The sequence below is a fragment of the Cryptotermes secundus genome, unplaced genomic scaffold (assembly GCF_002891405.2).
Source record: "Cryptotermes secundus unplaced genomic scaffold, Csec_1.0 scaffold5, whole genome shotgun sequence".
Classification (NCBI taxonomy): Eukaryota; Metazoa; Arthropoda; class Insecta; order Blattodea; family Kalotermitidae; genus Cryptotermes; species Cryptotermes secundus.
In genome coordinates, this window is record NW_019724742.1 from 5233073 (window position 1) to 5258885 (window position 25813).

General features: G+C 39.5%; 2 protein-coding genes across 6 annotated transcripts in view; one reads left to right on the forward strand and one right to left on the reverse strand.

Annotated features, from left to right (window-relative positions):
- The window catches only part of LOC111862670 (KIF-binding protein), a 29965-nt gene extending 8339 nt beyond the window's left edge, over positions 1-21626 (reverse strand). For 2 of the 5 annotated variants that reach the window (XR_002842472.2, XM_023848222.2), the window contains exons 1-8: positions 21377-21623; positions 19466-19521; positions 16351-17201; positions 14543-14700; positions 13290-13530; positions 4545-4805; positions 4213-4363; positions 1989-2138 (exon numbers count right to left, since the gene is read on the reverse strand). Coding sequence is in view for 4 of the 5 variants with exons in the window: in XM_023848222.2 (XP_023703990.1) it covers positions 1989-2138; positions 4213-4363; positions 4545-4805; positions 13290-13530; positions 14543-14700; positions 16351-17201; positions 19466-19504 (1851 nt within the window). In the remaining variant the exon portion in view is untranslated. Of the gene's footprint in view, positions 1-629; positions 1080-1988; positions 2139-4212; positions 4364-4544; positions 4806-13289; positions 13531-14542; positions 14701-16350; positions 17202-19465; positions 19522-21376 lie in introns of those variants that run through there. The other 3 variants (XM_023848221.2, XM_033750759.1, XM_033750760.1) reach the window with 3 other exon arrangements.
- A 40-nt stretch (positions 21627-21666) lies between these two features.
- LOC111862674 (protein cornichon) lies at positions 21667-25529 on the forward strand. Its single transcript, XM_023848229.2, has 5 exons — positions 21667-21822; positions 21967-22035; positions 24265-24377; positions 24901-25044; positions 25295-25529. The coding sequence occupies exons 1-5, from the start codon at positions 21742-21744 to the stop codon at positions 25320-25322; spliced, it is 435 nt and encodes a 144-aa protein (XP_023703997.1). The 5' UTR covers positions 21667-21741; the 3' UTR covers positions 25323-25529.
- Positions 25530-25813: the final 284 nt, after the last annotated feature.

Sequence of the window (25813 nt, forward strand, 5' to 3'; positions counted from 1 at the left end):
TTCCTCAGTTACATAAGGAAAATGATGGCATTACACAGGACATGATTATTTCTCCCCAATCTTTGCTGTTTGTACACAGATACATAATAATTTATCATCCACTATCTCCATAATCGAGCCAGAGATTGTAATGTATGTAATATGAATAAAGTTAATATTGTATTATTAGAACTCAAGCTGTTATAAAATGAGAAGGCTGAAATTTTCATACATGAAATAAAAACAAATGAAAATACAGTACAACATAATCTAAGTTATTTTCCCATGATCCTCCATAGCAACTAATTCACAGAACTGAAAGTATAATTCATGAAAATGGAACTTTATTAAATAGCAAAAATATAAAATTACTGTAGCTTAAGTTATGCCAAAGCTTCAAATCATCACCTTCTGGCTCTCAATTCCTCCAACTAAGTCTTCTCTTCACAGACTAACTCACAACTGAGCTTGTCAAAGATGAAGTTACTTTATTACTGGCAGTTTACTGCCTAGCAGTTCATCTTGGTGCCAAGCCCTTTAACACTCACAACCAGAGATTTTTTCCAACTGAATCCTTGTGGTCATAGTCCTTATGTAACATCCTCTTTGGCAGGGGGATGGGTTTGTCTCTTATGAATAGGCTTCTCTCCACCTTTGTCAAGTGTACATATCACATTATTGAAAATTCTTCCTTGTGCACTAAATATATATCCTCTGTCAGTACAAGCTTTGCAAAGCAGTCATGCCTAGGTTACATATCTTATGCTACAACGGCAGCTTAGTCACTTGAACGGTTGTAAGCCTGACTGCTGCCAGCTTAAGCCTCTTGTATTTTCTATGTCTGGCTTTGCCTTGTCCTGTACTTCATATATGTTCATTCTCACAATTCTGTATGACTTCTGCTTGTTGCTTGCACAAGTTTGTTATGTAATTATATACATATGGAAGGTTGAAAGCCATGTGCAAATCGCAGACCAGTGCACACCAATGATGCAGAGAACCTTGTTTTGTGGGTGCTGCTCTTTTAAGTGGTAGATGTCTGCCATTCTGCCATTAGTTAGTTGCTCCAAATCATCCCGGTTTTAACATCTTGGTACAGACTGCAGAGAAAACACTGTTCCTTTATTGGTGTTCAGTTGTTGCTTATTAAGAATCTGCTGCCTAGCAATGGTGTTGTTTCAGGGTTCACTCCGCGTTCACTGCCTAGTAATGGGTCTACATGCTACATTATAAGCAACTTATTTTTGTCACTTCAATTATTCTACAGACTGATAAAAAAGGTGATCATCTGTTCCAAGGCAGTCACACTTAACAGAAAGGAAACCCACAGAATTCTGCTTACTGCCGACTTTTTGTTGGAGTTTCACTTGACTTAACATTCAACCCTGAAGATGGAGGCAGTAAGTTCCTCCAAAATGTTGGTGGACTTCTACTACACATCCCAGAAGAGAGTGCCCTTAAAGATTTGTTATGTACGTTTCGTGCAGGGGACTGTAAAGTAATACGGAGGAAATAATTTTCCAGTCTGCCAGACATCTTCAAATACAATTTAAAGACAACAGTATTGTCAGACATGCCCTTAAAGGTTAATTTATGAGTACTATACTCAGCCACTCGGCTAATGTACAGACATTAAATGCTTAATCTTGCAGCCAAGCAAATTGGCTGAAGCAGTGACACTTTTGACTTGTACTCAGGAGATGCTTAGTATGATTCTGCTGGGACACTAACTATCCTGAATACGGTTTCTGTGGTCTTCCTCAGGCCCTCCAAACAAATGCCAGGATAGTATCTAAAATTAATCAATAATTATCTTATCATCTGATGCTACAGTCTGAGGTTTCACACAACACATTTAAACAATTCACAAATAAATAAACTTAACTTGAAACAAACAAATGGCTAAGCTATCATCTGCTCCATACTATCTGTCCCTCAGTAGGATGTGAGGAAATGCTTCCACCAGCAGATGTAGGCGTATAAATGTACCCTCCAGAAGCTCAACTTACATGTTTCCACTCTTGGCCCTCCTGTTGCACTTCATGCTTCAGTTTCTCCAGCTTGAGGGGCAAAAGTTTCACCATATCTTCACACACTGCCAACTCAACAGATACGTACTTTTTAGCACCTTCATCATTTCTGCAGTAATCCACAAGGAACTGTTGAAAAATTAACGATATTACTATGTTTCACTTAAAAATGCATATATTTTTGATAATCATATATGAAACTTTGTGTGCAATGAATGTAACTGTTCTACCATTTCAAATACTCTGTAAATGTATGATTGAAAACACTTGACTTCCTCAATCTGTGATCAGCCAAGTACTCCCTGGTCAGGGCTAACACACAGCTCAGAGGACAGTGACAGATGTGTATGGAATGATTAGCAAGGAAAATTCACAGAAACTGGGGGGGGGGGATGTGCTCCAATGCCACCTTATCAATCTCATGAGAAGTGACATGGGAGTCAATCCAACGCTCCACATCAAGAATCATCTGAGCTGTGGCATGGCATAAACATATATGCATTCCTGTATGTGCGGCTTATGCCTCCATCTAGTGTTTACCTGTCCCAGCATCTTCCTGCTTGGTCAGGAGCAGGCAAGAGTGACACCAACAAGTAGACAGGATTTCCACTGAACTCTCAATAATCGGATCATAATGAAGATCATGGGGACAGCAGGCAGCAGGGGCCTACAGCTCCATGCAAGCTCTGAACCATCACGCAAATCTTATTAATCCCCGGAGATGCGAGATTTTAGTTTTGTCAGAAGAGAGGGAGGGGCAGACATGTGTAGAACCTGCAACATGTCCACCTCTATTCAAACCTGAGACTTTGATATTATAAATGTAGGAACTCCACATTGTAACAACATACGCAGATCAATTTGTGGCAATAAATGGTACAAGCAGTTAAAAACCAGTTTAATGCATCAAACTTTCAAATGCTACATTTGTATTTCACTTATATGTGATGTAGTTTCAGAACCTTGCTGTTCTTTAAGAGAGCAGAGCCTACAATACGAAAAACACACAAGAGAATGACGAACATTGGTGATGCAGTTAGTGAAATTCAATGTCAAATATGTCTGTTGCTCTGTATGCATCTCTTGCTTCATATTGAGGTGTTTCCAGTTTTTTAAATATTGGACCAGACCATAACTATCTTGACAGAGGTTTTAAGGGGTTTTCTTAAGTCCCTTCACGCAAACACTAAGTTGGTACCTAAATTTATGCCACAGCTGGCCCCTCCACATTCTTCCCAATTAATTACTCATTAGTTATCCTACCATATAAGAGGAGCTGCATCACCAAATAAACAATAAATACGAGGGGTATTTGGAAATTAACATCCGGGGAGCTGTTAGCAAAACAAGCAATGAGAAAAATTTTTTTATTATATACAAAAAGTACATACATACTTAAGCTATTTCTCAAGAGTCACCACCAGAACTGAGGTACTTGTATGCCTGTGAACTCAGCCACGGTTTGCATTGCAAAACACATTAAATAAACTGCACAGGGTCGTTCAGAACAAATGGTGTGGAATGCTAACATCCAGTTTAGTGCTCCTCCATGACAATGCACATCTCCATACAGCTGCTCACACTCAAGCACTGCTGGATCATTTCAACTGAGAGTTGTTTGACCACCCTCCTAACAACCGTGATCTCGCTCGAAACAACTACCACCTGTTTACCTACCCGAAGAACTGGGTGCGACCACAGCACTTCAACAGTACTGAGTTCATGGAAGGCGCCAAAACACAGCTGAGCTCAAAGGCAGCAGACTTCTCTGAGAAAGGCATACAAAAACTTATTCCCCAATATGACAAGTGCCTCATTTCCAGCAGAGCCTATGTTACAAAGTGGCTTAAGTATGTATGTATTTCTGTGCATAATAAAATTTTCTCATTGCTTGTTTTGATAACAGCTCACCAGAGGTTATTTTCTGAATAATCCTTGTAAGTAAGTATACATGTATTAAGTGATATATCAACTCTTTGATTGTTGCTACTCCCAAGTGAGAATATCTACAGTTACAGACTTGTTCTTTGTTTCAAATGGCCCAATCATGTAGCGCTATAGGTTAAAATGCAATGGAGTTAGGTCTGGAGACTGCTTTCCAATCTTCACCCTTCCTAGCTGTCACACTATATGAAGTCCATTCAGTAACCTGGGGGCCAACAGCTGCACATTCTGTCACACCCAGCACAACACTGCTACATACCTGGTAGGCATCCAGGCTCTTTCCCAGGTACTGAAGCTGCACCACCTTGTCTGGTGTGACAATCTTACTGTACAAGCGACCCACACGAAAGTATGCAATCAGCGCTGGTCTGAGCACATCCTCATTCAGCCTAGCAGGCATCTTCTTCGTGCTGCAATTAAACAAAACAAGTGTTCCACAGAATTAACATCATGATCTTCACCAGGGATGTGACACCATGTACACCTTCATGGCTTATAGTTAAGCATGGGGACAACTTTACCTTTTACCTTTTTGAATAACAATACCACAAAAAATTTGTTTTTTTTTTTTGGTGCAAAGAAAAAACTTGCCTTGCATCTCTGAGTGATTCAATGAATTTACTGAAGTTGCTGATGCTCTGTTGAGCAAGATGATTCACTTTCCATAATGCATGTGGTGTGGGTCGCTCATCTGTCATCTGCAATCTCTGTAACTTAATATCCAGGATATCTGAATACGTTTCACCCAGTTCATACCAGAGCTGTCTGCACACCAGCAAGTAGTACTGAGGGTTTAACTCCTTCAAAACAGACTCCAAGTGATCTACGCGTCGTTTGTGCATTCGACTCTGCCTGGAATAGAAGAATTATGTGAGCTGAACCATTTCTGCAATTGTTCTACAACATGTGAGATCTGGTTTGGATTCAGGAACAAAAAAACTATGCTGAAACCTTAATAAAAATCACAAAGCGCTGGTGCATCTCATCTGTTTCATCGCTAATTAATTTCAGCAGTCCTCACGCAAACATTATATTTATGATATGATACTGTACCACTGTATGTTTCAACCTTTCATCAGTCATCACTGGGTTGGCCATGTGCATTTCCCTCGTTGGTTCAAATATTTTCTTCTGCAGCCTATTCTCAAATACCCTCAGTCAATGTTCTTCCCTTAATGTCTGAGACCAATTTTCACACCCATACAAAACTATAGGCAAAATTGTGGTTGATTTTTAAGTTTTTAAACAGCAGACAAGAGGACAAGTTTCTGAGCTGAATGGTAATAAGCATTATCCAAAATCAATCTGCTCTTAATTTCCTCACGAATTAAATTTTGATCTGTTACTGTCATTGCCAAATAATAAAAAACAAGCAACATAATTTAGCGAAATAAACATCCCATGCTAGTTCTTGTTTCCACACTGTATAGGTGTTATCCTGTGCAGTCTTCCTGTGTGCATGCCGCTGTTATTCTTTACTACGCTGCAGCACTTTAGACATAGGGCGAGTAACCCTAACAATTTTAAATTTAAAATTTAGAGAAAAAAAAATTTTAAAGGATTTTAAAATTAGAACTAAAGATTTTATAGTGCTACTACAGGTACGTCAAAATTAACGTGTGTAAAATAATCTACATCCAGACAGATATCAACGAAGTAGATGTTGATAATAACAAGAAAAGTGTTTTAAATGTTAAATTTTGGGCTGAGTGCAGTGTGACAGCGACGTGAGTGTTATACACCTGATGATGGCCGTCTGAGGCCGAAACATGTAGTGTAGGTGAACAAGATCAAGGACACATAATATATTGTTTGCACTTGGTGACGGAATTTGTATCATTATATCATTTATCGTATGGAGTGCAACAGGATGCTTAAATATAATATTATAATAAAACTACATTAACCAAATATACCTATCAGATTAACAGCCAATTTGGAGAATGACCCTGCACATGAACTCATAAAATACTGAACATAAACATTAGGTAAAACCTACACCTTCCATGCAACTGAACCGTTATTTACCCGGACTGTAACCAGTCCGAAATTTCAGGAGAGGGAAAGGGGGAGGAGTTTATTCACTTGTTGTTGTGGGAAATACACGCACAATTCGAGAGCAATGCTGACTGAGTTTAACAATACAAAAATATAATAACGAAATAAATATACATTAACAATAATAAAGGAAATAAAACATATGATATATATACAAGAAACGATATTACAAGAAACCTAGCATGACCCACTCCGGTCATTCAAGCCAGTACCTTTCTCATGGGGCACCGCCCATTTAATTTCACCAAGCAAGAAAAGAAAAAAAATAATAATACTCACATGTGTATACGTAGTCACAGGGTACCCATACGTATATATTTATAAAAAACACCTTTGCCTCGCCATTGCTCCATAGCTCAGCAAAGGGGCCCTCTCCCGGGACACACCGCGCTGACTTCCAAAANTGGCTGTGGTTGACTGCAATCCCACGACGCCTTTCACGGGGCGAACCCTTTGAATCGTCTTCAGACGGTTCAGGATCTCCCCCTCTCCCGGCGCACTCAGCTCTATCACGGCCTTAGCATCGTCCACCACCCAAAAGTGTCTCCACCTAATGTTCGTTGGGGGTTCACTCATCACACCGCACTTCCACAAGGGAGGGGGGCAAGTTCAGTGTGAGGGAGAAACACCTCCCCACAGTCCACACCCTTGGCGTCACCACTCCCTCCGTGCCACGTGCACCACCAATAATCCGAAGAATCCTTCCTCTTGAGGCGCAGCATCGAACCCCAAACGTATGTGGATTTAAAGATGCCGGAACGCATCTACGATGGACAGAGCACTCTCCGACCGCCCCGGGCCCTCGAGAAGTCGGAGGTACGTAGCAGCTTTTGAGTAGAGCCACCAGCGTCCACAGCCAATTCAGGAAGGAAAGAAGGGAAAGATGGAATAATCTAAAACACACCAAAAAAATCTTACAGACACAGCGCACCGTCCCAAGAGACAGACCAAAAGAAACTCCAAGACAATTGCATGACAATAATCAAGCTTCAGCCACCGACTCTAACCATCCGCAAAATACCTTTTAACCTGGGAAACATGAGCCTTCGCTAATATTGCTCCCGTGTCGGGATTTGCCAATTGAACCGTAACAGGCGTCAAAAACCTTACAATAACATACGGTCCAGACCACTTAATAGCTATTTTGGCCGATTGTTGTAAAACCTTAGAGCTCTGGGGATGTCGTTTTACTAGGACTAACTCTCCAGGGCGAAACACAACCTCACTCCTCAACGCATTATAACGTCTGTCAACCCTATCCCGGGCTCGCTTTAAGTTAGTCAGAGCCCTTCCCCAGAATTTCTTTGTGTCCTGAGGGGACTGCTGTAAATCTAATTCAGACAACTCCCATCTTAACCCCAATGGATGGTTCAACTCCCGTCCTAGGAATAGGAGAGCTGGGGTCGCACCCGTACTCTCGTGCCAGGCGGTGTTAAACGCCACAGCGAGAGTCGGTAAATTTTCATCCCAGCGGGTATGTTGGGAGTGATGGAAGATAGTCAGGGCTGCCTTCAGATTACGATTAAAGCGTTCTACCTGCGAAGCCTGGGGGTAATAAGGTGAAATAGTGACATGTTTTATCCCACAGGAAAAGCAGGTATTGTAAAACAATCGGGAGCGAAAAACCGCGGCATTGTCCGAAACAATACAGTTAGGAATCCCAAAACAAGGGAAATATTTCCCCACTAAACAAGCCACCACCACGTTCGATGTGATCTTTCTCACGGGGTACATGGCCACAAATTTGGAAAACCCGTCCAGGACAACCAAGATAGCCAGGTTGCCCTGACGGCTCCGAACAAGAGGACCAACGAAATCTATAAAGATACGCTCCATTGGTTTCGTGACGACATGGCTATTATGGAGGCCGACCCGTGTATTTTGAGCCGGCTTAGCCCGCTGACACGTCACACGTCCTAACGTACTTCGTCACGTCAGACCGGATATTCGGCCAATAGAAAACCTTGCAAATCCGCCGAAGGGTTTTTGTCACTCCTAAGTGGGCGCTTAAAGCCGAATCGTGAAAATACTCCAAGAGCATCGGCCGCAAATCGAGAGGAACTAAATAAGCCTTAGATTTGTTTCGCGGAGATACATACACAATCGTGTCGTTCAGCAGCCTGAAGTTACGAACCGCCGGATCTTGTCTCTGGACCTTATCATATACATCCCGGCAGAACTCATCCTTAATCTGGTGCTCCCTTATCGATTGAAAGGCGGCCGGCAAATGCTGAAGAACCAACCCGGAGAACAATTGCTCCTGGATGTCTTCAAATTGCCGGGTCACACAATCCGCCACCACGTTGCTCTTGCCCGAGATATGCACAGTTTTAAATTTATAGGGGGCAAGTCTCAAAATCCACCTGCCTATCCGGCCAAGTTCTTTTACATGCTTTAATAGCCAGGACAATGCCTGGTTATCAGTATGGAGGGTGAACTCCTTATGTTCCAGATACACGCGAAATCTTTCGCATCCCCAGACCACTGCAAGACATTCCTTTTCGTGAACGGAGTATTTGCGTTCTGCACCGGTGAGCAGCCGGCTAGCGAAGGCTATAGGAGCTAGCCCCTCCTCGCGCCGTTGGTTAAGAACGGCCGAGACGGCCACCTCGCTAGCATCGCATACTAGCACAAACTCCTTCGCGAAATCGGGAACTTGCAGTACGGGGGGCGTGGAGATGGATGACTTAAGTCGTTCAAACGCCTGCCTCCGAGGCCCATCCCACACGAATGCCGCATTCTTCCGCTTTAACGCGTGAAGCGGCTCTGCCAACTGCGAAAAGTCTTTAACAAAATTCGCGTAAAAACCCACCATCCCGAGAAAACGGCGCACCGCCTTCAAATTCTTCGGAGGGGGGAACTGGGAGATCGCCTCAACCCTCTCAGGCAAAATTTTAATCCCTTCAGAAGATAACGAGTGGCCCAAAAACTTTATCTCGGACTGAGCCAACTCTACCTTATCCCTGTTTAAGGTAAACCCCGCCTTCTCGAGGCGCCGAAATACTTCCCGCAAATGATCTAAGTGTTCTTCCAAGGAGCGGGAGTATACTACCAGATCGTCCATGAAATTATACACATAAGCGTGTTTCAAGTCGCCGAATAAGGAATCAACAACGCGCGAGAGCACTTGGCACCCCACGCTGATTCCCATCGGTAACTTTGTAAACTCAAAGAGACCGAAGGGTGTACAAAAAGCAGTGAGCTTCCGGCTCTTAGCGGACAGTGGGATCTGGTAGTATGCGGAGTTGAGATCCAACACCGAAAAAACCTTCGCCCCTTGGAAGTTAGCAAAAGCATGCTCCACACTGGGCATTGGGAAAGCATCGAAAACTACTTTCTTATTGAGAAGCCGGTAATCGATAACCATTCTGTACCCGCCCTGAGGTTTCGGAACTAAAAATGCGGGGCTCGCATACTGCGAGAAACTCTTCTTGACCACCCCCTTGTCCAGCAAATCGAATACGATTTCACGCAGCGCCTGCAGACGAGGGGGGGAACACTGATAGGGACGGGAACGAACCGGAATGTCGTCTGTCAGATCTATCTGACAGACCATTCCCTTCACCGTCCCTAATTGATCAGAGAACAAGTTAGAGAAACTCTGTACAAGCTGGTCAAGCTTTCGCGACCCCGACACACTCAGGAGGGAGATATGGACACCCATTTTCATCAAGGCCCTTTCCGGACAAGGGAAAGTGTGATAATACTCTTCCAGGAAGCATAGAGGTTCGAAATCGTACCGGCAAGATTGCTGAAAGGCAAATGCGTATGACAATGTCGCAAAATCTAGTCGCATCTTGGCAAAAGCTAAGAAATCTGCTCCCAGTATGCACGGCACCGGAGAATCCTCCAAAATTAGGAATTCGTATTTCCAAGAGAATGAATGGAGTTTTATTTGCAGCGAGACTGCCTGAGTGATCGCACAGCTCTGGCCACCAGCCATGCGAAGATTACGATCCGTCGCGTGTACACGACACGACAAGCCGAGGCTATGCATACGGTCTACAACGTCTCGTCTGACAAATGAAAAAGAGGACCCCGAATCCAGAATGGCGGGCAAACAATAATCCCTTACCGTCAAAATAACCCAAGGATTACACTTTACTGGCTTCACTGGGGAAACTCGGTTCCGAGGTTTTTCACTCACAGGCACTCGGACCTCAGACAACCTTCTCTCTACCGAGTGCCTCTGTCGTTTCCCCCAATTGCCTCTCCGACCGAAACGTCGGAAGATGGGCAGTCCTTTTTGAGATGACCTCTACCAGAACACTTCCAACATTTCGCGGAGTTAAGCCCAAATCGACGGGTCTGGCCAACCGCCATACTGACTGGCCGAGACCCACGACTTCTTTGCTGAACCATATCAGTAGACCCGCTACGTTCCGCCCGGATCCTCCGCTCTTCAATCGCCCGGCCTTCAGCCACTTGGCCCGCAAGCGCATACAATTCCTTGATGGAAGTTGGCTTGTGCAAAAAAACTAACTGAGAGCGCACATTAGGATGAATATTTTGTACTAGGCGGTCGACTAACGCCGACTCCGGCACGTCATAATCAAGAATATTTGCCGCGGCAACTACCGACATAATATATTTCGACAAATCCTCCGCCACAAAATGAAACCGCTCCAGGACATATTTGGTTAGAAGGCCTTCACGGATACGAGGGGGAAGGAAAGTCGACCGGAGTTCAGAACGAACCACACCCCAATTTGCAGACGCACTTAAATGGCCACTAATTATCTGTGTGAACCTCCCAGTCGTCCTAGCAACCAAGAGAGCCAAAAATTCCTCATCCGTAACAAGACCCAAGTCATAGACTTCGCTTGCCCGGATAAGGAATTGAAGCACCGCCTCCGGTTCCGCATCGGACAAAACCGGGATACCCTTCACCAGATCGGTGACCACTTTAGCCCTCAATTTAATCTGAGAATAAGTAACATGGCCCTGCACACTACTAACTCTACTATCACTACTCTCTCCTGTGTGCATGGCCACATCAGACTTATCTGCCCTTTGAGGAGGTAGGTAGGTCTCCAGAACTTTCCATTTCTCCTTCACTCGTTTACGTAGCTCGTCCAAAGTGCCCTGTACTGGAACACTCAACTCCACCGCCAGTCTCTCGGCCTCTTCTCGCGAAAGATCATGGATCCATTTCAGCGGCATGATGAATGCATGTAACCCACAAATAACGTACTAAGTATTAGATTGCATACTTAAATAACTAACAAGCAAATCCTGCACAATTCCACACAAGGTAGTACAATTGCGCAAATACCGATTTAACAACAGTCAAACCACGCTCTGCTACCATTTCTTCTCTCCTCTCTCCTCTCTCCTGTGAACCGTTATTTACCCGGACTGTAACCAGTCCGAAATTTCAGGAGAGGGAAAGGGGGAGGAGTTCATTCACTTGTTGTTGTGGCAAATTCACGCACAATTCGAGAGCAATGCTGACTGAGTTTAACAATACAAAAATATAATAACGAAATAAATATACATTAACAATAATAAAGGAAATAAAACATATGATATATATACAAGAAACGATATTACAAGAAACCTAGCATGACCCACTCCGGTCATTCAAGCCAGTACCTTTCTCATGGGGCACCGCCCATTTAATTTCACCAAGCAAGAAAAGAAAAAAAATAATAATACTCACATGTGTATACGTAGTCACAGGGTACCCATACGTATATATTTATAAAAAACACCTTTGCCTCGCCATTGCTCCATAGCTCAGCAAAGGGGCCCTCTCCCGGGACACACCGCGCTGACTTCCAAAACTAAATTTAATTTTGAAGAAAAAAAAAAGGAAACCAAACAGAAATTTCTAAGAGCAGGGACAACCACCCTGCACGACCGCCACCCAGGGAAAGAGAGCGATCGTTCGTGTCATCTTGCCACGACAAGAGGAGGAGGAAGGAAAAAAGAGGGGAGGGTCACGTGACATCTTTAAAAAGAACATTACAAGAAATATATGAGCATTGGCTGTGGTTGACTGCTATTCCACGACGCCTTTCACGGGGCGAACCCTTTCAATCGTCTTCAGACGGTTCACAACATCAACAATTCCATCCATTTAATTACAGAATTACAAAATATGGACATTACGGAGAATCCTAGAATGTGCTCACGATGATAAGAAAATTTACACAAATATACCAAAAAAAGATACCATAAATATAATCCACACCACACTATCCAATAACTCAGACATTAACCAGAACATTATAGATGAAACAATAAACACACCACAAGTAACCCTTGAACAAAACTATATCTGATCTATCCAATCCATATGTATCTGGAAGGACTGAGTAAAGCCATGAAATGAAAACTTCAGCTGATATAACCACTCTCCAGGCTTAAATTCAAATCCAGACCATACAGAAAGAGTATATTTCTTACAAACTGCCATCTATAATAATATGATGAAATTATTTCCTTCAGTCGGCAGGAACATTCATTTCAAGTGTTCTTTATGAAGCAGAAAAAAAAAAAGGAATGCTTTATGTGGAGGATGTTTGTATGTATGTGACCTAGTATCAGCACCAAAACTGCTGGATAGATATTTCTGAAGATAGATATGACAGACTTATACTAAAAGTTGTCATATCATTTCAATTTTTAGCCATATTCATCCATAAAAAAGCCTGATTTGCTTAGCATCATAATGGGCATTCCATGTATCCCATGAATGCTTTTGCAGATTTTGTTCAAATTGATATGGAAAACATAAACCAAAAAGTGTTATGATAGTCTGATTTTGAGCCACACTGGATCATAATAAAGCCCGGTTTGCATGAAGCCATGAATGGAGTTTTCCATGTGTGTCTGAACATCAGACCTTGTGTGACTGTTAAGCAGATACATCTTTCCAATAATTTATTCCACACCATATCATGTTCTCACACCTTCAACATCTTGCACCATGCAATATTAGCAGCAAACAGATTACACCTAGTGTTCATGTGTGCGCACTGTCACAATACTAACAGAGATTACACAAGAACATTAAATTCACTCCATACTCCTGCTAATGTCCATGGTAGCCATGGCTGTTAAAGCAATGTGCAAGTATAGTCGTAGAGTCTTTTGAAATGATTTAAACCCTCATTCCAGATCTTTTCATTTCAATTCATTACGCATACTCTACTTCCTTAATCTAACCATTACTCCTGCTTTAAGTTATACTTCCCACATAATGTGGTGCTGACAAAGAAAACAACTGAAGACTAGTACTTCTACATGTTATGTCACTTCCTAACATCATACCTTTTTTCATCCTCTTCGAAGAAAGCCAGGTATTTATATAACTGACTGAGATCCTGGACAATCTGAACACAATCTGAAGCGTGTTCATCTAAAGTATAATACTGTTTAGCCTTTGCTAACCACTTCTGTGCATCAACAAAGACCTTCCGTGCATCTTCATATACAAGAATATGTTTGTCTGTTATCTGATCTTCATAACATGACAATTCCAATGATGTAAACCATAAATGTTTCACATCACCTGTACAACAGATTGCATTAATATTATCCATTTGTTCCATTCCTGCAGTACACATTTAGAATGAAAAGTTTTCAAAGAAATCAAATCATGACTGTATTTTAAAAGATAATGTTAAGTAGGTTCCTTGTCACCAAGGCATGGACCATCCTCAGGTTGCAGATGGAGAAAGCCTCCAGATATGAAGCATACTTGCAAATATATTGAATATGCAGTTGTGGAGAGCCAACAATGGATGGGTCTCCATCCTGGAGGATGGGCATGGAGATAACACCACCACTTTGTAAAAAAAATGCTTCTTACAAAATGTTACAAAGGGCCTCACACTTGGATGGAGTTTTTGGATAAACAACCTAAGCTAACAAGATGGATGTCAGATTTGGTATGTGAAATGTAAGAAGTCAATAGAGGGCAGGTTTGCTCATAAGAGTTGCAAATGAAATATCAAAATATAAGTTATGTTTGGTGGGAGTACAAGAGGCTAGATGGGGCAGAGGTGGCACTGAACCAGCAGGTGAATACACATTCTTCTAGGGAAATGGGAATCATGAATTAGGTACATGTTTTTGTATATATAAGAATCATAACAGCAGTTAAGAGGGAAGAGTTTGTTGGCAATAGGATGTCAGACATAATACTAAGAACTCACTGGTAATATTATTGTTCTGAATATTCATGCCACAACAGGAGACAAAAATGATAATATGAAGGACAGCTTCTATAAAGAACTAGAACGTGTCTTCGATAAATTCGGTGATTCTTGAGTTATTACTTGCAGACACATGTGGACGCATGAAGGAATTGTCCTTAAACTAGTCACAGAATAAACATTCCTTGCTGTGTACGGTTGGAGCTAACAGATAGGAGGGCCTAATCAGGATAGTTCTAGCAATAGCAGTTGTGTGAGTGCTTGAGCTGGCTCAAGTTGTATCCTCCAAGTCTCCAAGTCAATACCAGTACGAAGCTTAAGTGGATGAAAACATAGAGCATCATGCGAACTTAACTCAACTATTACCTAATTCTTCAGTGTTTGAGTTTGATGTTCCAGATGCTTCTTCCTCATTTTCATTCTCTTCTGACATTAGCCGTTCCCTTGAGTTTGAAAGCAACATTAAACCATATTTGGCCCAGCACCTTGCAACATCAGCACTGCGGTGTCTCAACCTCTCTCTCCTGCATGCAAGATAAAACACAACTTCAGAATTTTGGAATCACAGAAACAGCAACAAGGTGTCCATTACTGGGCAACATATCTACTGCAACAAATACAAGCACAGTTGGAGGCACATCAGAATCAGCAGGACAGTCTGCAATGAGGGAACACTGATGAGAACATGTGTGAGGACAGAGTACTCAGGGACCAAGTTAGGGGAGCAAACCAAGAGTGGTCTAATAGCCTGTGAACCATTGTGAAAACATACAAACAGCTGTAGATAAGAATGAGCATCAAATAAATCCATTTCCAACCTGAACCTGTAGTTACCAGCAGTTAAAACCACATATAATTAAAAAAAATTATATCAGTGACAGCCCATGTAAATCTTCTCTGAAAACATTACTTGTGCATGCAAATCTAATGCAGCAACCACTAGTCTGTCACAGGTAACAACGAACCAGGAAAAGTTTACAGTTCATTGCATACTGCATATGAAAATACTGATGAAAAGTTTGATTTGTTTCATTCTGGTCCGTCACACTAACAATTACAAATATAAATCACTCCGTCCAATGTGACTTGTAAGTTTTTTACTACATGAAAACTTAACACCCTTACATGTTTCGGTCTCTGTGGACCATCTTCAGAGGGCAAACATCACTACAAATAGGAAACCACCATCACATAAGTTGTTTAGACGTAAAGTATGTACACTTATATGCTACAATACATAGTACACAAAATAGACATTTCACATTTTCCAAACACAGCAGTTTCCTGATGAAAAGGACAGAAACTGAAATAGTTTGATCCTGAACAGTGCTATATCTTGTTATCAAGTAAAGACCTTTCCTAAACATTGTTCTGGCAGCACTATCTCACAAATTTCCTAATGAATAAATGTATTTTCTTAGGAAACATCATTATGCCTGAACCCTTCAATTAATGTGAAACCTGATCACAATCCAAACTTTCAGAACTCCTCTGCCTGGCCAAGTATATGGCTCAAAAACTGGACATTTTTACCCAATATCAATTAATAATTACAAAATTATTACGAATATTTTTCACAGGCACCCAAAACCTTTTGTAGGACACCAAGAGGCTCATGGACATACAGATGACAATCCCTGCTCTAGTGTAACCTAAAACTGTAACTCTTTCTCTTGAAGTCGAACCACTTCTTTTCCTCTTTTCACACTGTACAAGCAAAAGCATGCATTCCAATTTCAGTACTTGCACTTCACCACCCTGTAAACTCCATCCATATATTAAAATTCACACTTCAAGCCACTTTGTCTCATCTTGTTATTAATTTAACACACATGTTTCAACCTGACTAGCCATCATCAACTGCATAAGACTAGATGAAAACTGCTGCTGTTACTTGCAAAATGCAAAATACAACAATGTAACAACAGAGGAGCAGTTTTCATCTACAGTCTTACACACCTGATGATGACCAGTTGGGCCAAAACATGTAGTGTTATATAAGTAATAAGAAGAGACAAAGAGCCTCAAATTGTGAATTCAATATGTCGATGGAGTTGTAGAGACAGTAAAGTGAGACACTTAAAACTGGAATACACAGTGCAACAGAATACTTTAGTACAATATAAAACCCACACATTGTTACAGACTGTCAGGACTAACTAGGAATAACATACTTAGCTTCAAATGTTTCATCATTCCCTTCTTGCAAATTGAGATCACTTTCATACTGGTCCAGAATATAGGATGCTGCAGCCAAGTGATGTCGTGCTTGAGAAAATCCATTCTTCTCCATAAAGAATTGAGACAAAGTGGCTGAATTCAAGGCCCAATCAACAGGATCAAAGTCTTTACTTTCCAACTGCCTCTTTAGCGTTGTGTGACAGTAAGCAGCAGATTTGACATGATCATTTAAACTGCCATGGACCTGTGCTAGATAATACATTGTTAGAGTGTAAAGTCTCTCCAACATGTTCTCCGTATCGGGTTGTGGCATTTCAGGACTAGACGTTCGAAACAAGTCATGAAAGGGCACTGCAGCTGTTGAGGATGATAAATGTGCTGTGAACTCTTCATATAACTTCTCAGCTCTGTCCAGGTATTCCTTGGATTTCTGTGGATCGCCTCTCTCTGACCACAGTATACCTAACTGATTCAAGGCAGTCATCAGAATAAGGATGATTTCAGGCTTCAGAGCATCATCACACAAGCTGTCCACACAATTCATCAGCTGTTCTTCTCCAGTTGATAGCTCCTCAGTGTCAACAGAAACCAGTCCAAGATTTAGTGAAACAACTCCAAGCATTGCCTTGAATTTTAAGCAATCTGAATCTTCAACCAGTTTTACTAATATAGATTTCATATCAGTGAGAATTACACTTGCAGCATATTTAGACTTATAAGGTTCACTGGGTGGATCCCTCTTACTGTCCTCATCCAAGAGCTTTCGCACCTTGTCATATTTTTCCTGAAGATCAACCAAGACCTCCTTGTTCATGCTGTGTGTAGCCATAGCACACAGTGTAACCTGTAAGACAATGTATTTTGAATATATAACCATTCTTAATAATATTATGTCTGAGCATTCTGTTGCAATGATGTATCACTTGCTCATTCATTTCCACCTCTAAAGCAACCTAAAACTGTTCACTATCTCTCTTTTATTTAAAATGACATTAAAATTACATCAGTTGCTATCTGTTTCCGCCCTAAGTGGCCATCTTCAGGAAACTGTTCACATACTGAAACTGTCTTTATTCTCAAACAAACACATTTTAGTGCGAACAACATGCAATAGCACGGAATACATTAACTTATGATCTAGTGCAGTGCAACAGTTTCAATAAGTGAACAACTGCCTGAAGATGCCCAAGTTGGGCTTAAACATGTGGAAACTGATGTGCTTTTAATATAATTTCAAATAAAAGAGAGATGTTGAACAGTTTTAGGACGCATTAGAGGTGGAAATGAATACTTTCCTAGTATAATCAATTAGTGTTTTCCGTTGGTCTTGGAGTACAATGAACCCATTTGATCTGTTATTCACAATGAAGTCTGAGATATTAGCAAACTTATGAAGTTCTTCGGTCAGAAAAGACAAGTGGAAATTTATAACACCCACGTGAAGAAGCAACAAAATGTGCAGCAACAGCTACCAGACAAACAGAAGCAACTATATACAAAATAAGAGGTAACATGACAAGCATTAATACAAAGAAACTAAAGTTAAAAATCTTACAGCAAGTTCTAAAAGAATTAAACTTGAGCTGCCTGAATTATGTGTCATCAGAGAAAATGACAATTTTTATGCAACCGAAAAAGAAATTCAAACGATTAAACTGTATTAGTATCCTTACAAGAGGAAGAGCTATTTTCGAAGCAGCACTGAGGGAGATTGGTTTCATTTTTAAAAAAAGTAAAGAGGTTACATTTAACGGAAAATTACAGTACTGTACCATGCAAGGCCAGCTGTTTGAGATGAACTGACCTCAAACAAGAAACCTGTCACATTCCTAGATGAGAATCAGATTTGCTCACTGTATACTCAGTAAGTGCTACCAACAGTGTAAGACACATGGTGTTACAAAAATAGTGCTTGTCTGCACTGAAAAACAGTACACAGTGGCTCTGAAAGGTGGTTTGTTCTTTGAGCATACCTGATTTATAAGTCAAAGACAAAAGGGTTCCAATTTCCATGGCGAAGTAAATTTATAAATTAGTAAAAGTGTTCAGGAAATGCTTATATGCAATCATCCACTGAGTTGTATGATAGTTTTTAGTAATATTTATTAGAAGTGGTGTCTGTGATTGATGAGTGACAGCTGTGTCCACTTCACTCTCCGACCACAAACACAACACCCAACAAACATAGATTAGTGACAAAACTTCATCAAAAATTTGCATATAATGACACGCATCAATCACTCAACCTCCAGAGAACACATTCATTATAACTAATGCATATATATTCTAATATTTTAATAATTTAATAATATCTTATACACATAACGGCCTCTGTATGGATTAAGAGTGAATCAATGTTGTTAGTTGTTGCATTACTGACAGAAACAATAGACTGTAAGTGACAAGTCAATGCAACAGAATACTCAAATATAATATTATGCTACATACTTTAACTAACTTTTAACTTTTAACCCTTAACCCTCAACCAGGGGTTGATACAGTTAAACTTACAACATATGATATACCTGAGGGTGGCCATGTACAGCTGTAACAAGTGAATGAAATACGAGTGTGACACTAACCACACAGCCACTGAAACTTTTATTGAAGTTGCATTAACAACACTGAAAATAAATAGCTAAATAAATGGACCTTAATTTTTTGCAACTGTTATTCTGAAGATGGCTTATTTTGTATTTAGAAAGGAGAGAAACACAGAAATGTTTACAATAGACATAATGGATATCACAGATACTTAAGAGAGATTTAAACATATAAAATAAAATAAATAATGCATTCATTGACGAATCTAGATGAATGTGGGGTCAAAGTTCAGAAGGCCTGGAAAGATAAGATAAATACAACTCAGATATTATTTTCTAGCAGGACTATCCGCCAGGGCAAATACTCTCTGCTCATGGCACCATTGCCTCTTGCCTGCACCTGACTCTGACTAGCCAGTCCTCCAGTTTGCCCTGGTCCACATTCCACAACATTCCTACATAAACGACCCATTCCCCAACTTGGCCGACTACCACCCCAAAAAAGGAAGCTGCAGGTTTTTCTGAAATGCTGGTAACAACTTGCTAGACTACCTGGTGCCATTACCTGAAGAACCACAATGTAAATCCTTGCCACCTCATACATGACAGACCATGAAGAATCTGTGGAATATAAATAAATTATAATTCTAATCCTAACTTCATTTTTGAAACATTAAATGCAATTCCATTCTCTCACATGTAATTCCTATACTTTATTAATGCTATCATTACACAGGTCCTACACAATTTCAATTTTAGGTACAAGAGTAAAAATCTGCTAAGCTGATGCATTAAGAAAACAAAGATAATCTAAATCTGCCACAAACAAGCACTACACAATTAAAATAAACCCTGATATATACTATGGGGGGCTAGAACTGTATTTTTTCTTCTTTTTACCTTAACCAACTTTTAACAAGCTACAGCAATATTCCCTGGCAGGGATAAAACTTTTTTCCTTTCTCCACAAAGTTCACACCGGCTCAAGAGGCCACCCAGCCTATCAACTCGGTACCGGGGTTCTTCCCGAGAGGGTAGAGTGGCTGGGGCGTGAAGCTGATCGCTTACCTTCATCTAGCTATGGTTAAGAATGGTGGAGCTATACCTCCACTCATTCAAGTCTTCATGGCAGTGATTAATTAATTGCGCACAGGGATAACTCAATGTTTTCCTAAAAGTTGTGGAGTTAAGCATGATTAAGCATAATTAATACAGTCAAATGCCTTGCTAAGGCTTTTGACTGCGTTAATTATGAGATATTGACATCTAAACTAGAGTATTATGGTATCAGGGTTGTATATTAAACTGGTTTAAATCATATCTCTGGGATAGAAAACAGTGTGTGTACATCAAAACTAACGATGGTCAGGACTATTTTTCATCTTGGGAAAGAGTTAAACAAGGGGTTCCGCAGGAGTCGGTTTTGGGACCACTTCTGTTTATTATTTACATTAATGATTTGCCTCCATATATTAATAAATTGGCTAAAGTTTTTCTTTTTGCTGATGATACCAGTGTTTTGGTTACTGGTAATAATCATGATGAGCTTAAGCATAAAGTCAGGGGTACACTGTCTCTTATTATAAATTGGTTCACAGCTAATAAGTTGGCCTTAAATATCACTAAAACTAATATTATTAGGTTTGCTCTAAAACAGTCCTATAACTCTCTGGCAGCTGCTAGTGGGAATTTGTTTATAAATGAAGTTTCTGTGATAAAATTTTTGGGTCTGCANTTTGTGATTGATAATCAAATTAACTTTTGTTCAGGTTTAGATGTTCATGGTTTGAATACAAGAAATTGAAAGCAATTATATTTGCCAAACTCGAATCTTTCTGCTTTCCAGAAAGCTACTATGTTTACTGCTATTAAACTATTCAACAGATTGCCCATAACCATTCAAAGCCTTAAAGAGGATAGAATTAGTTTTAAAAATAGGCTGTTTTTATATCTTATGAATAATTCCTTTTATACAGTTTCTGAATATGTGGAGCATAACATAAACAATTAGTTTTAATTATTTTGTTATCTGTGTGTTTGTTTAAATTTGTTTTTATATCTTATGAATAATTCATTTTATACAGTTTCTGAATATGTGGAGCATAACATAAGCAATTAATTTTAATTATTTCGTTATGTGTGTGTTTGTTTAAATTTTCGTATGACGACCTTCATGTCCATTTGTTTGGACTTGTGAAATGAAATGTATGTATGTATATTCATATTTGAGAGGTAATCAGTTTAAAGTCCAATCGGAAATGACCTGTCCTGATGTTCGGTCAGTGCATGCGAATAGCTGCAATAACCGCAATAACTGCCTTTAAACACATCGCGTCCGCTTCACCATCTAACCCTACCACTATTTCATGCAGCTCGACAACACTCTACATAATCTTACATACCCTTCAACAATTCAAAAAGAAAACTACGTAATATTTTCCAGTCTTTTGATGCAACACAGAGTTTCTTCACCCACCTTATTTTTGAAAACGCGATTCGTAATACGAATGCTATGGGATGCAAATATGATTATGCTACTGCAAGTGTACCATTCATCACAGTACAGAAGTATAATTTCCAGAACTAAAAATCGTTCTTGGTCTCTAACCTTCCGCCTATTACACCATTTATCATAACTACATACACTAAAACACACTCTTAAACCGCTCGTATACAGTCCGATCCTTTATCTTATTAATGTATTGAAGTATTGAACATTCAACTCTCAAAGAGGTCAAAGAGCAAATTGCAATCTTGTCGATGCACATTTACAGCTTGTCTCCGATCCGCGATAGCAGGCGGCATTTGAAACGTCGATAGACGTCCATAACCACAAATAAAATGGCGTTTAATTTTTCTGCATTCTCATACATAATTGCTTTAATAGCTGATGCATTTTTGATATTCTTTGCTATCTTTCACGTATGTATTATATTTTTATAGTCCTGTATTTAATCATCAGTGTTCCAACAAGTTATGTTTTCATGACTTCTTGTTTTAAATAGGTTATATAAACACTTGATAGTGACTATAACCTATTATTTGATATGGGTGATTTTGTTTCAGGTTATAGCATTCGACGAACTGAAGACAGATTATAAAAATCCTATTGATCAGTGCAACAGTTTAAATCCTGTAAGTTTCAAGTTCAGTTAACTCGGACAGGTCATTTTTGCCTTTCAGAATATTAATATTTTGGGTGCTGGGGAAGAATAAACTAGGCCTGTACATCATTGTTCCAAGTTCTGGGCTAGGGGACCGTGGCCGTTCAGTGTCCATATCTGCTGTTTGCTTCCACGGCTTACGCCTCAACCCTGAAGATGAAGGCAGTATGATACTCCGAAAAGTGGTGAACTTGCACCTGATTACATTGCGTCACCCCGGGAGATAGTACTCTTCAAATGTAGTATTCACTTTGAATAGTTTTTTCTTTTTGTCATGTACTCATAAAATAAGACAGTTCCAAATTTAGTAACTTTTTGTTTCACATATAATACAGCTTATAGTTTGGATGTCAAAGTTTGCTCTTTGTACAGACATTACATCAAGATAGTACTATATATGTAACTGGTGTTGGGATATGCAATCAGCTGGAAGTGGAAAACTTTTTATAAAACTATGTTAGCCAGACAAATATTTTGGTTGCCAGAGAAAGATGGATTCATTGTGCTTGATGCACAACATTCATTTTTAAATGTGCACTGCTTTCCTAAACTTCTGCAGGCAGGGCATAAGATAATGGCAAAAGGAAAACTTAAAACAACTCCTCTCAAATGCTAAGGCACCCAAAATTTTTCATTCACCAGTGACAACCAGGTAACCATATTTCTCCATTCTAATGACTTATCCTTCTAGCTCATACCAAATTATTATGATTCTGTTGGATTTTACTGTATCTAAAAGACACTTGTAAGATTCTGTTTCTGAACAAGCACCTACATGATGTCCATGTAGACCATTTCAGTTAATTGTGTCAGAGAGCTGTAATCAGAAACCAACAACATAATCCAAGCAGCACTAATTACAACAATATATCTGACTGCTTGAATTCACATCTTTGTGAACACCATAACATATATTTGAGTAAGCTCAGTGCAATAAAATATTGATAGATTGAAACATCTCTGGGAAACGTCTTTCTTCATCCATACAGTATAAATAATCTACACTTAGGTAAGTTATAATCTGTTAAGAACTGCATCACCCATACAGCCAGCATCATTGCTTCTTGGGCACAGAACTGCTTTACAGATGCAGTGTGCAACATCAGTCACAGTCTGCAGACATTGCCTTCATGAGTGCATCACTGTCCATAAGTTCTTCTAGATTAGCAATGATCAGATTGCCTAAATGTGCAAGGCATTAAATCAGCATTTATTGTAACAAATATTCAACTATATTCTCCTGTTAATATACAGTATATTTTTGGTTATCCATGCTAATTAATGCGAATCACAGTGGCTGCATGGTCTAAAGCATGGATGTCTCTTTGTGTAGGTAGGGACCTTGCAACAGGCTGATCCCCCCATCCAAAGAGTCTTACCAGCTGTCTTAGGATTAAGAAACTGAAGTGAAATAAAGAGTTTCACAGATGCCCCATGCTCCAAGTAGGAGCAATAGGAAAGAAAAGATAGAGAGAGGGAGATGCTAATGAATGGGAAAGGACATGCAAATAACTGAAAAACAGATAATCCAAACTTTGGGTGAGATTAGGAGATCATGGTGATTGCTGAATATAGAAATTTGGAAGTGTACACATAACATCCAGTTTGTTCAGTTACCTCAAAAAGCATGAGACAGAAATAATTTATTGAACATAAAATCTGTCTTACAAATTTTTCTGTAGAATTCCTGTTCTAAACATTTTTCACTCAAGTAAATATTTAATGAGTTATGCGTGAGATATAGGTAAAAATGAATGCAGGTCTTCACATAAAATGGTCATTAAAATTCGTCTAATCTAATGAAAACTGAAATAGTTAGACAGTTCTTCATAAAATTATAATATTTCATGAAAGTCCATTGAGCACTTCTTGAATTGTTTCATGCCTTAAGGCACACAGATGAATGAATTTAACAAACTTAATAGGTGCTATTCAGGATTACAAATGCGCCAGAAGGCATAAATATAATGTGCACATTGATAATTGGGAGTACGCTGTAATTCTGTTTTGAGATGCATTCACATTTTGCAGTGAGTACTGACTTTCTCTAGCATTACAGAGATACTGCAACAAATATGGTACCTGTGTTAATATTTTTTTCACTTTCCTGTTGATTCATTGGGCTATTCTGTAGTTAGAAATATAAGTGTATTGCTTGCTCCTATACTTGTGCATTTTCATGAGTAATGGTTATTTTCAGCTAGTCCTACCGGAATACCTGCTTCATCTGCTCTTCAATATACTATTCATGGCTTCAGGGGAGTGGCTTTCATTGTGTCTGAACATACCCCTTATTGCTTACCACATCAACAGGTATGGACAAGTATAAGCCCTTTACTTTCTCCCCTTAAATATATTTAACGTTTCCTCAAGAACTGACCCTGTTATGCAGATGTTCACCATAATGGAAAAATATAAATAGGCAGCCACAAAAACATCTGAGCACGAATAAGCCCTACCACCATCATGGTGGAAGTATCAGCAGACTTTTTCAACTACTCACATTGCATTTAACCAGTGATTACACACTTCTGGCAGAAAATCATTGTTTTCAATTAAATATTTAACCCTTTCCATGCTGCAGACATGAATGTCCTTTAATGTATTAGCTTAGGTAATGTTACATGTATACGTGTACATATGTATCTTTTAACACTTGATTACACTACATTAACCAAAAAGAAGTTTAGTGTGGAAAAGTTTAATGAAATAACTCTACTGTTCCTGTATGCCCATTCCATTATAATACTGCAGTGTACTGTAGGAAGTTACATATATTCAGGCATGTACTAATACTCGTAAATTCTTTTGAATGTTTTTAATGATCTCTGTCCAGGTATCGTACACGCCCTGTAATGACTGGGCCAGGTCTGTATGATCCAACAAGTATCATGAACGCTGATGTTCTCACAAAATGCCAACGAGAAGGATGGATTAAACTAGCTTTCTATTTGTTGTCATTCTTCTATTATTTATATGGGTATGTTCTTTTTACGCTAAAATATGAAACAGTAAATTTCATAATGTCTTTGGGTGTTATAGCAAGAAACGTTTATTTATATATATTTGATAGAAGTGTATATTCCAGTTATGTAACATGTTAAAATGTGATCTTTTAAAATATGTCACAATATATTCTGCTGATATAAGCTTCAAATGTATACATATTTTTTTCTGTATTGTGTACTTAACACTTGTAGCTATATTGTATGATTTGTATTTATTTTCAGAATGATCTACTCCTTGATCTCAACATAAGTACCAACCAGTCCACAACTGATCATTTGAGCCAAGATTATAATTAGCATTGCCTCAAACCCCTGTGTGAAACATTATGTAAATGTTGTCACTTTTAGTTCATTCATCCATAACTGTTTCAACATTGATGAATAATTGTTGTAACTGCCATATTGAATGAAAGTATGGAAGGTTTGGTAATTCAAATACTAGCCTGTAAGAATTTGACTGTGTGATTGTTGTAAAGGGAGGGTCCCTAGTGAACCTTCCCACCAAATGAACAGTGAGTAAGTTGTGTAATGTAGAGATCACAGAAGCCTGACATTTCTCAACATTACCCTCAGTACCAGTCTTAGTATTTCAGCATGTTTTATGGGATGCCATAATTTTCCACTTATTCTGTTCACTAAGTTTAACTTCCATATTCCAGCATCTCCTATTCCTATTTTCCTCTACCAGAACATTACATTTTCTTGTGTCAGTAACTGTACTTTCAAGGCTGCACCATAGCT

Bases quoted from the DNA above. Each gene is read 5' to 3' on its own strand.
- LOC111862674 (XM_023848229.2), top strand. From the start codon at position 21,742: ATGGCGTTTAATTTTTCTGCATTCTCATACATAATTGCTTTAATAGCT. The intron at 24,378-24,900 runs GTATGGACAAGT...ATCTCTGTCCAG, and splicing joins ATTGCTTACCACATCAACAG to GTATCGTACACGCCCTGTAA. The intron at 25,045-25,294 runs GTATGTTCTTTT...ATTTATTTTCAG, and splicing joins TTCTTCTATTATTTATATGG to AATGATCTACTCCTTGATCT.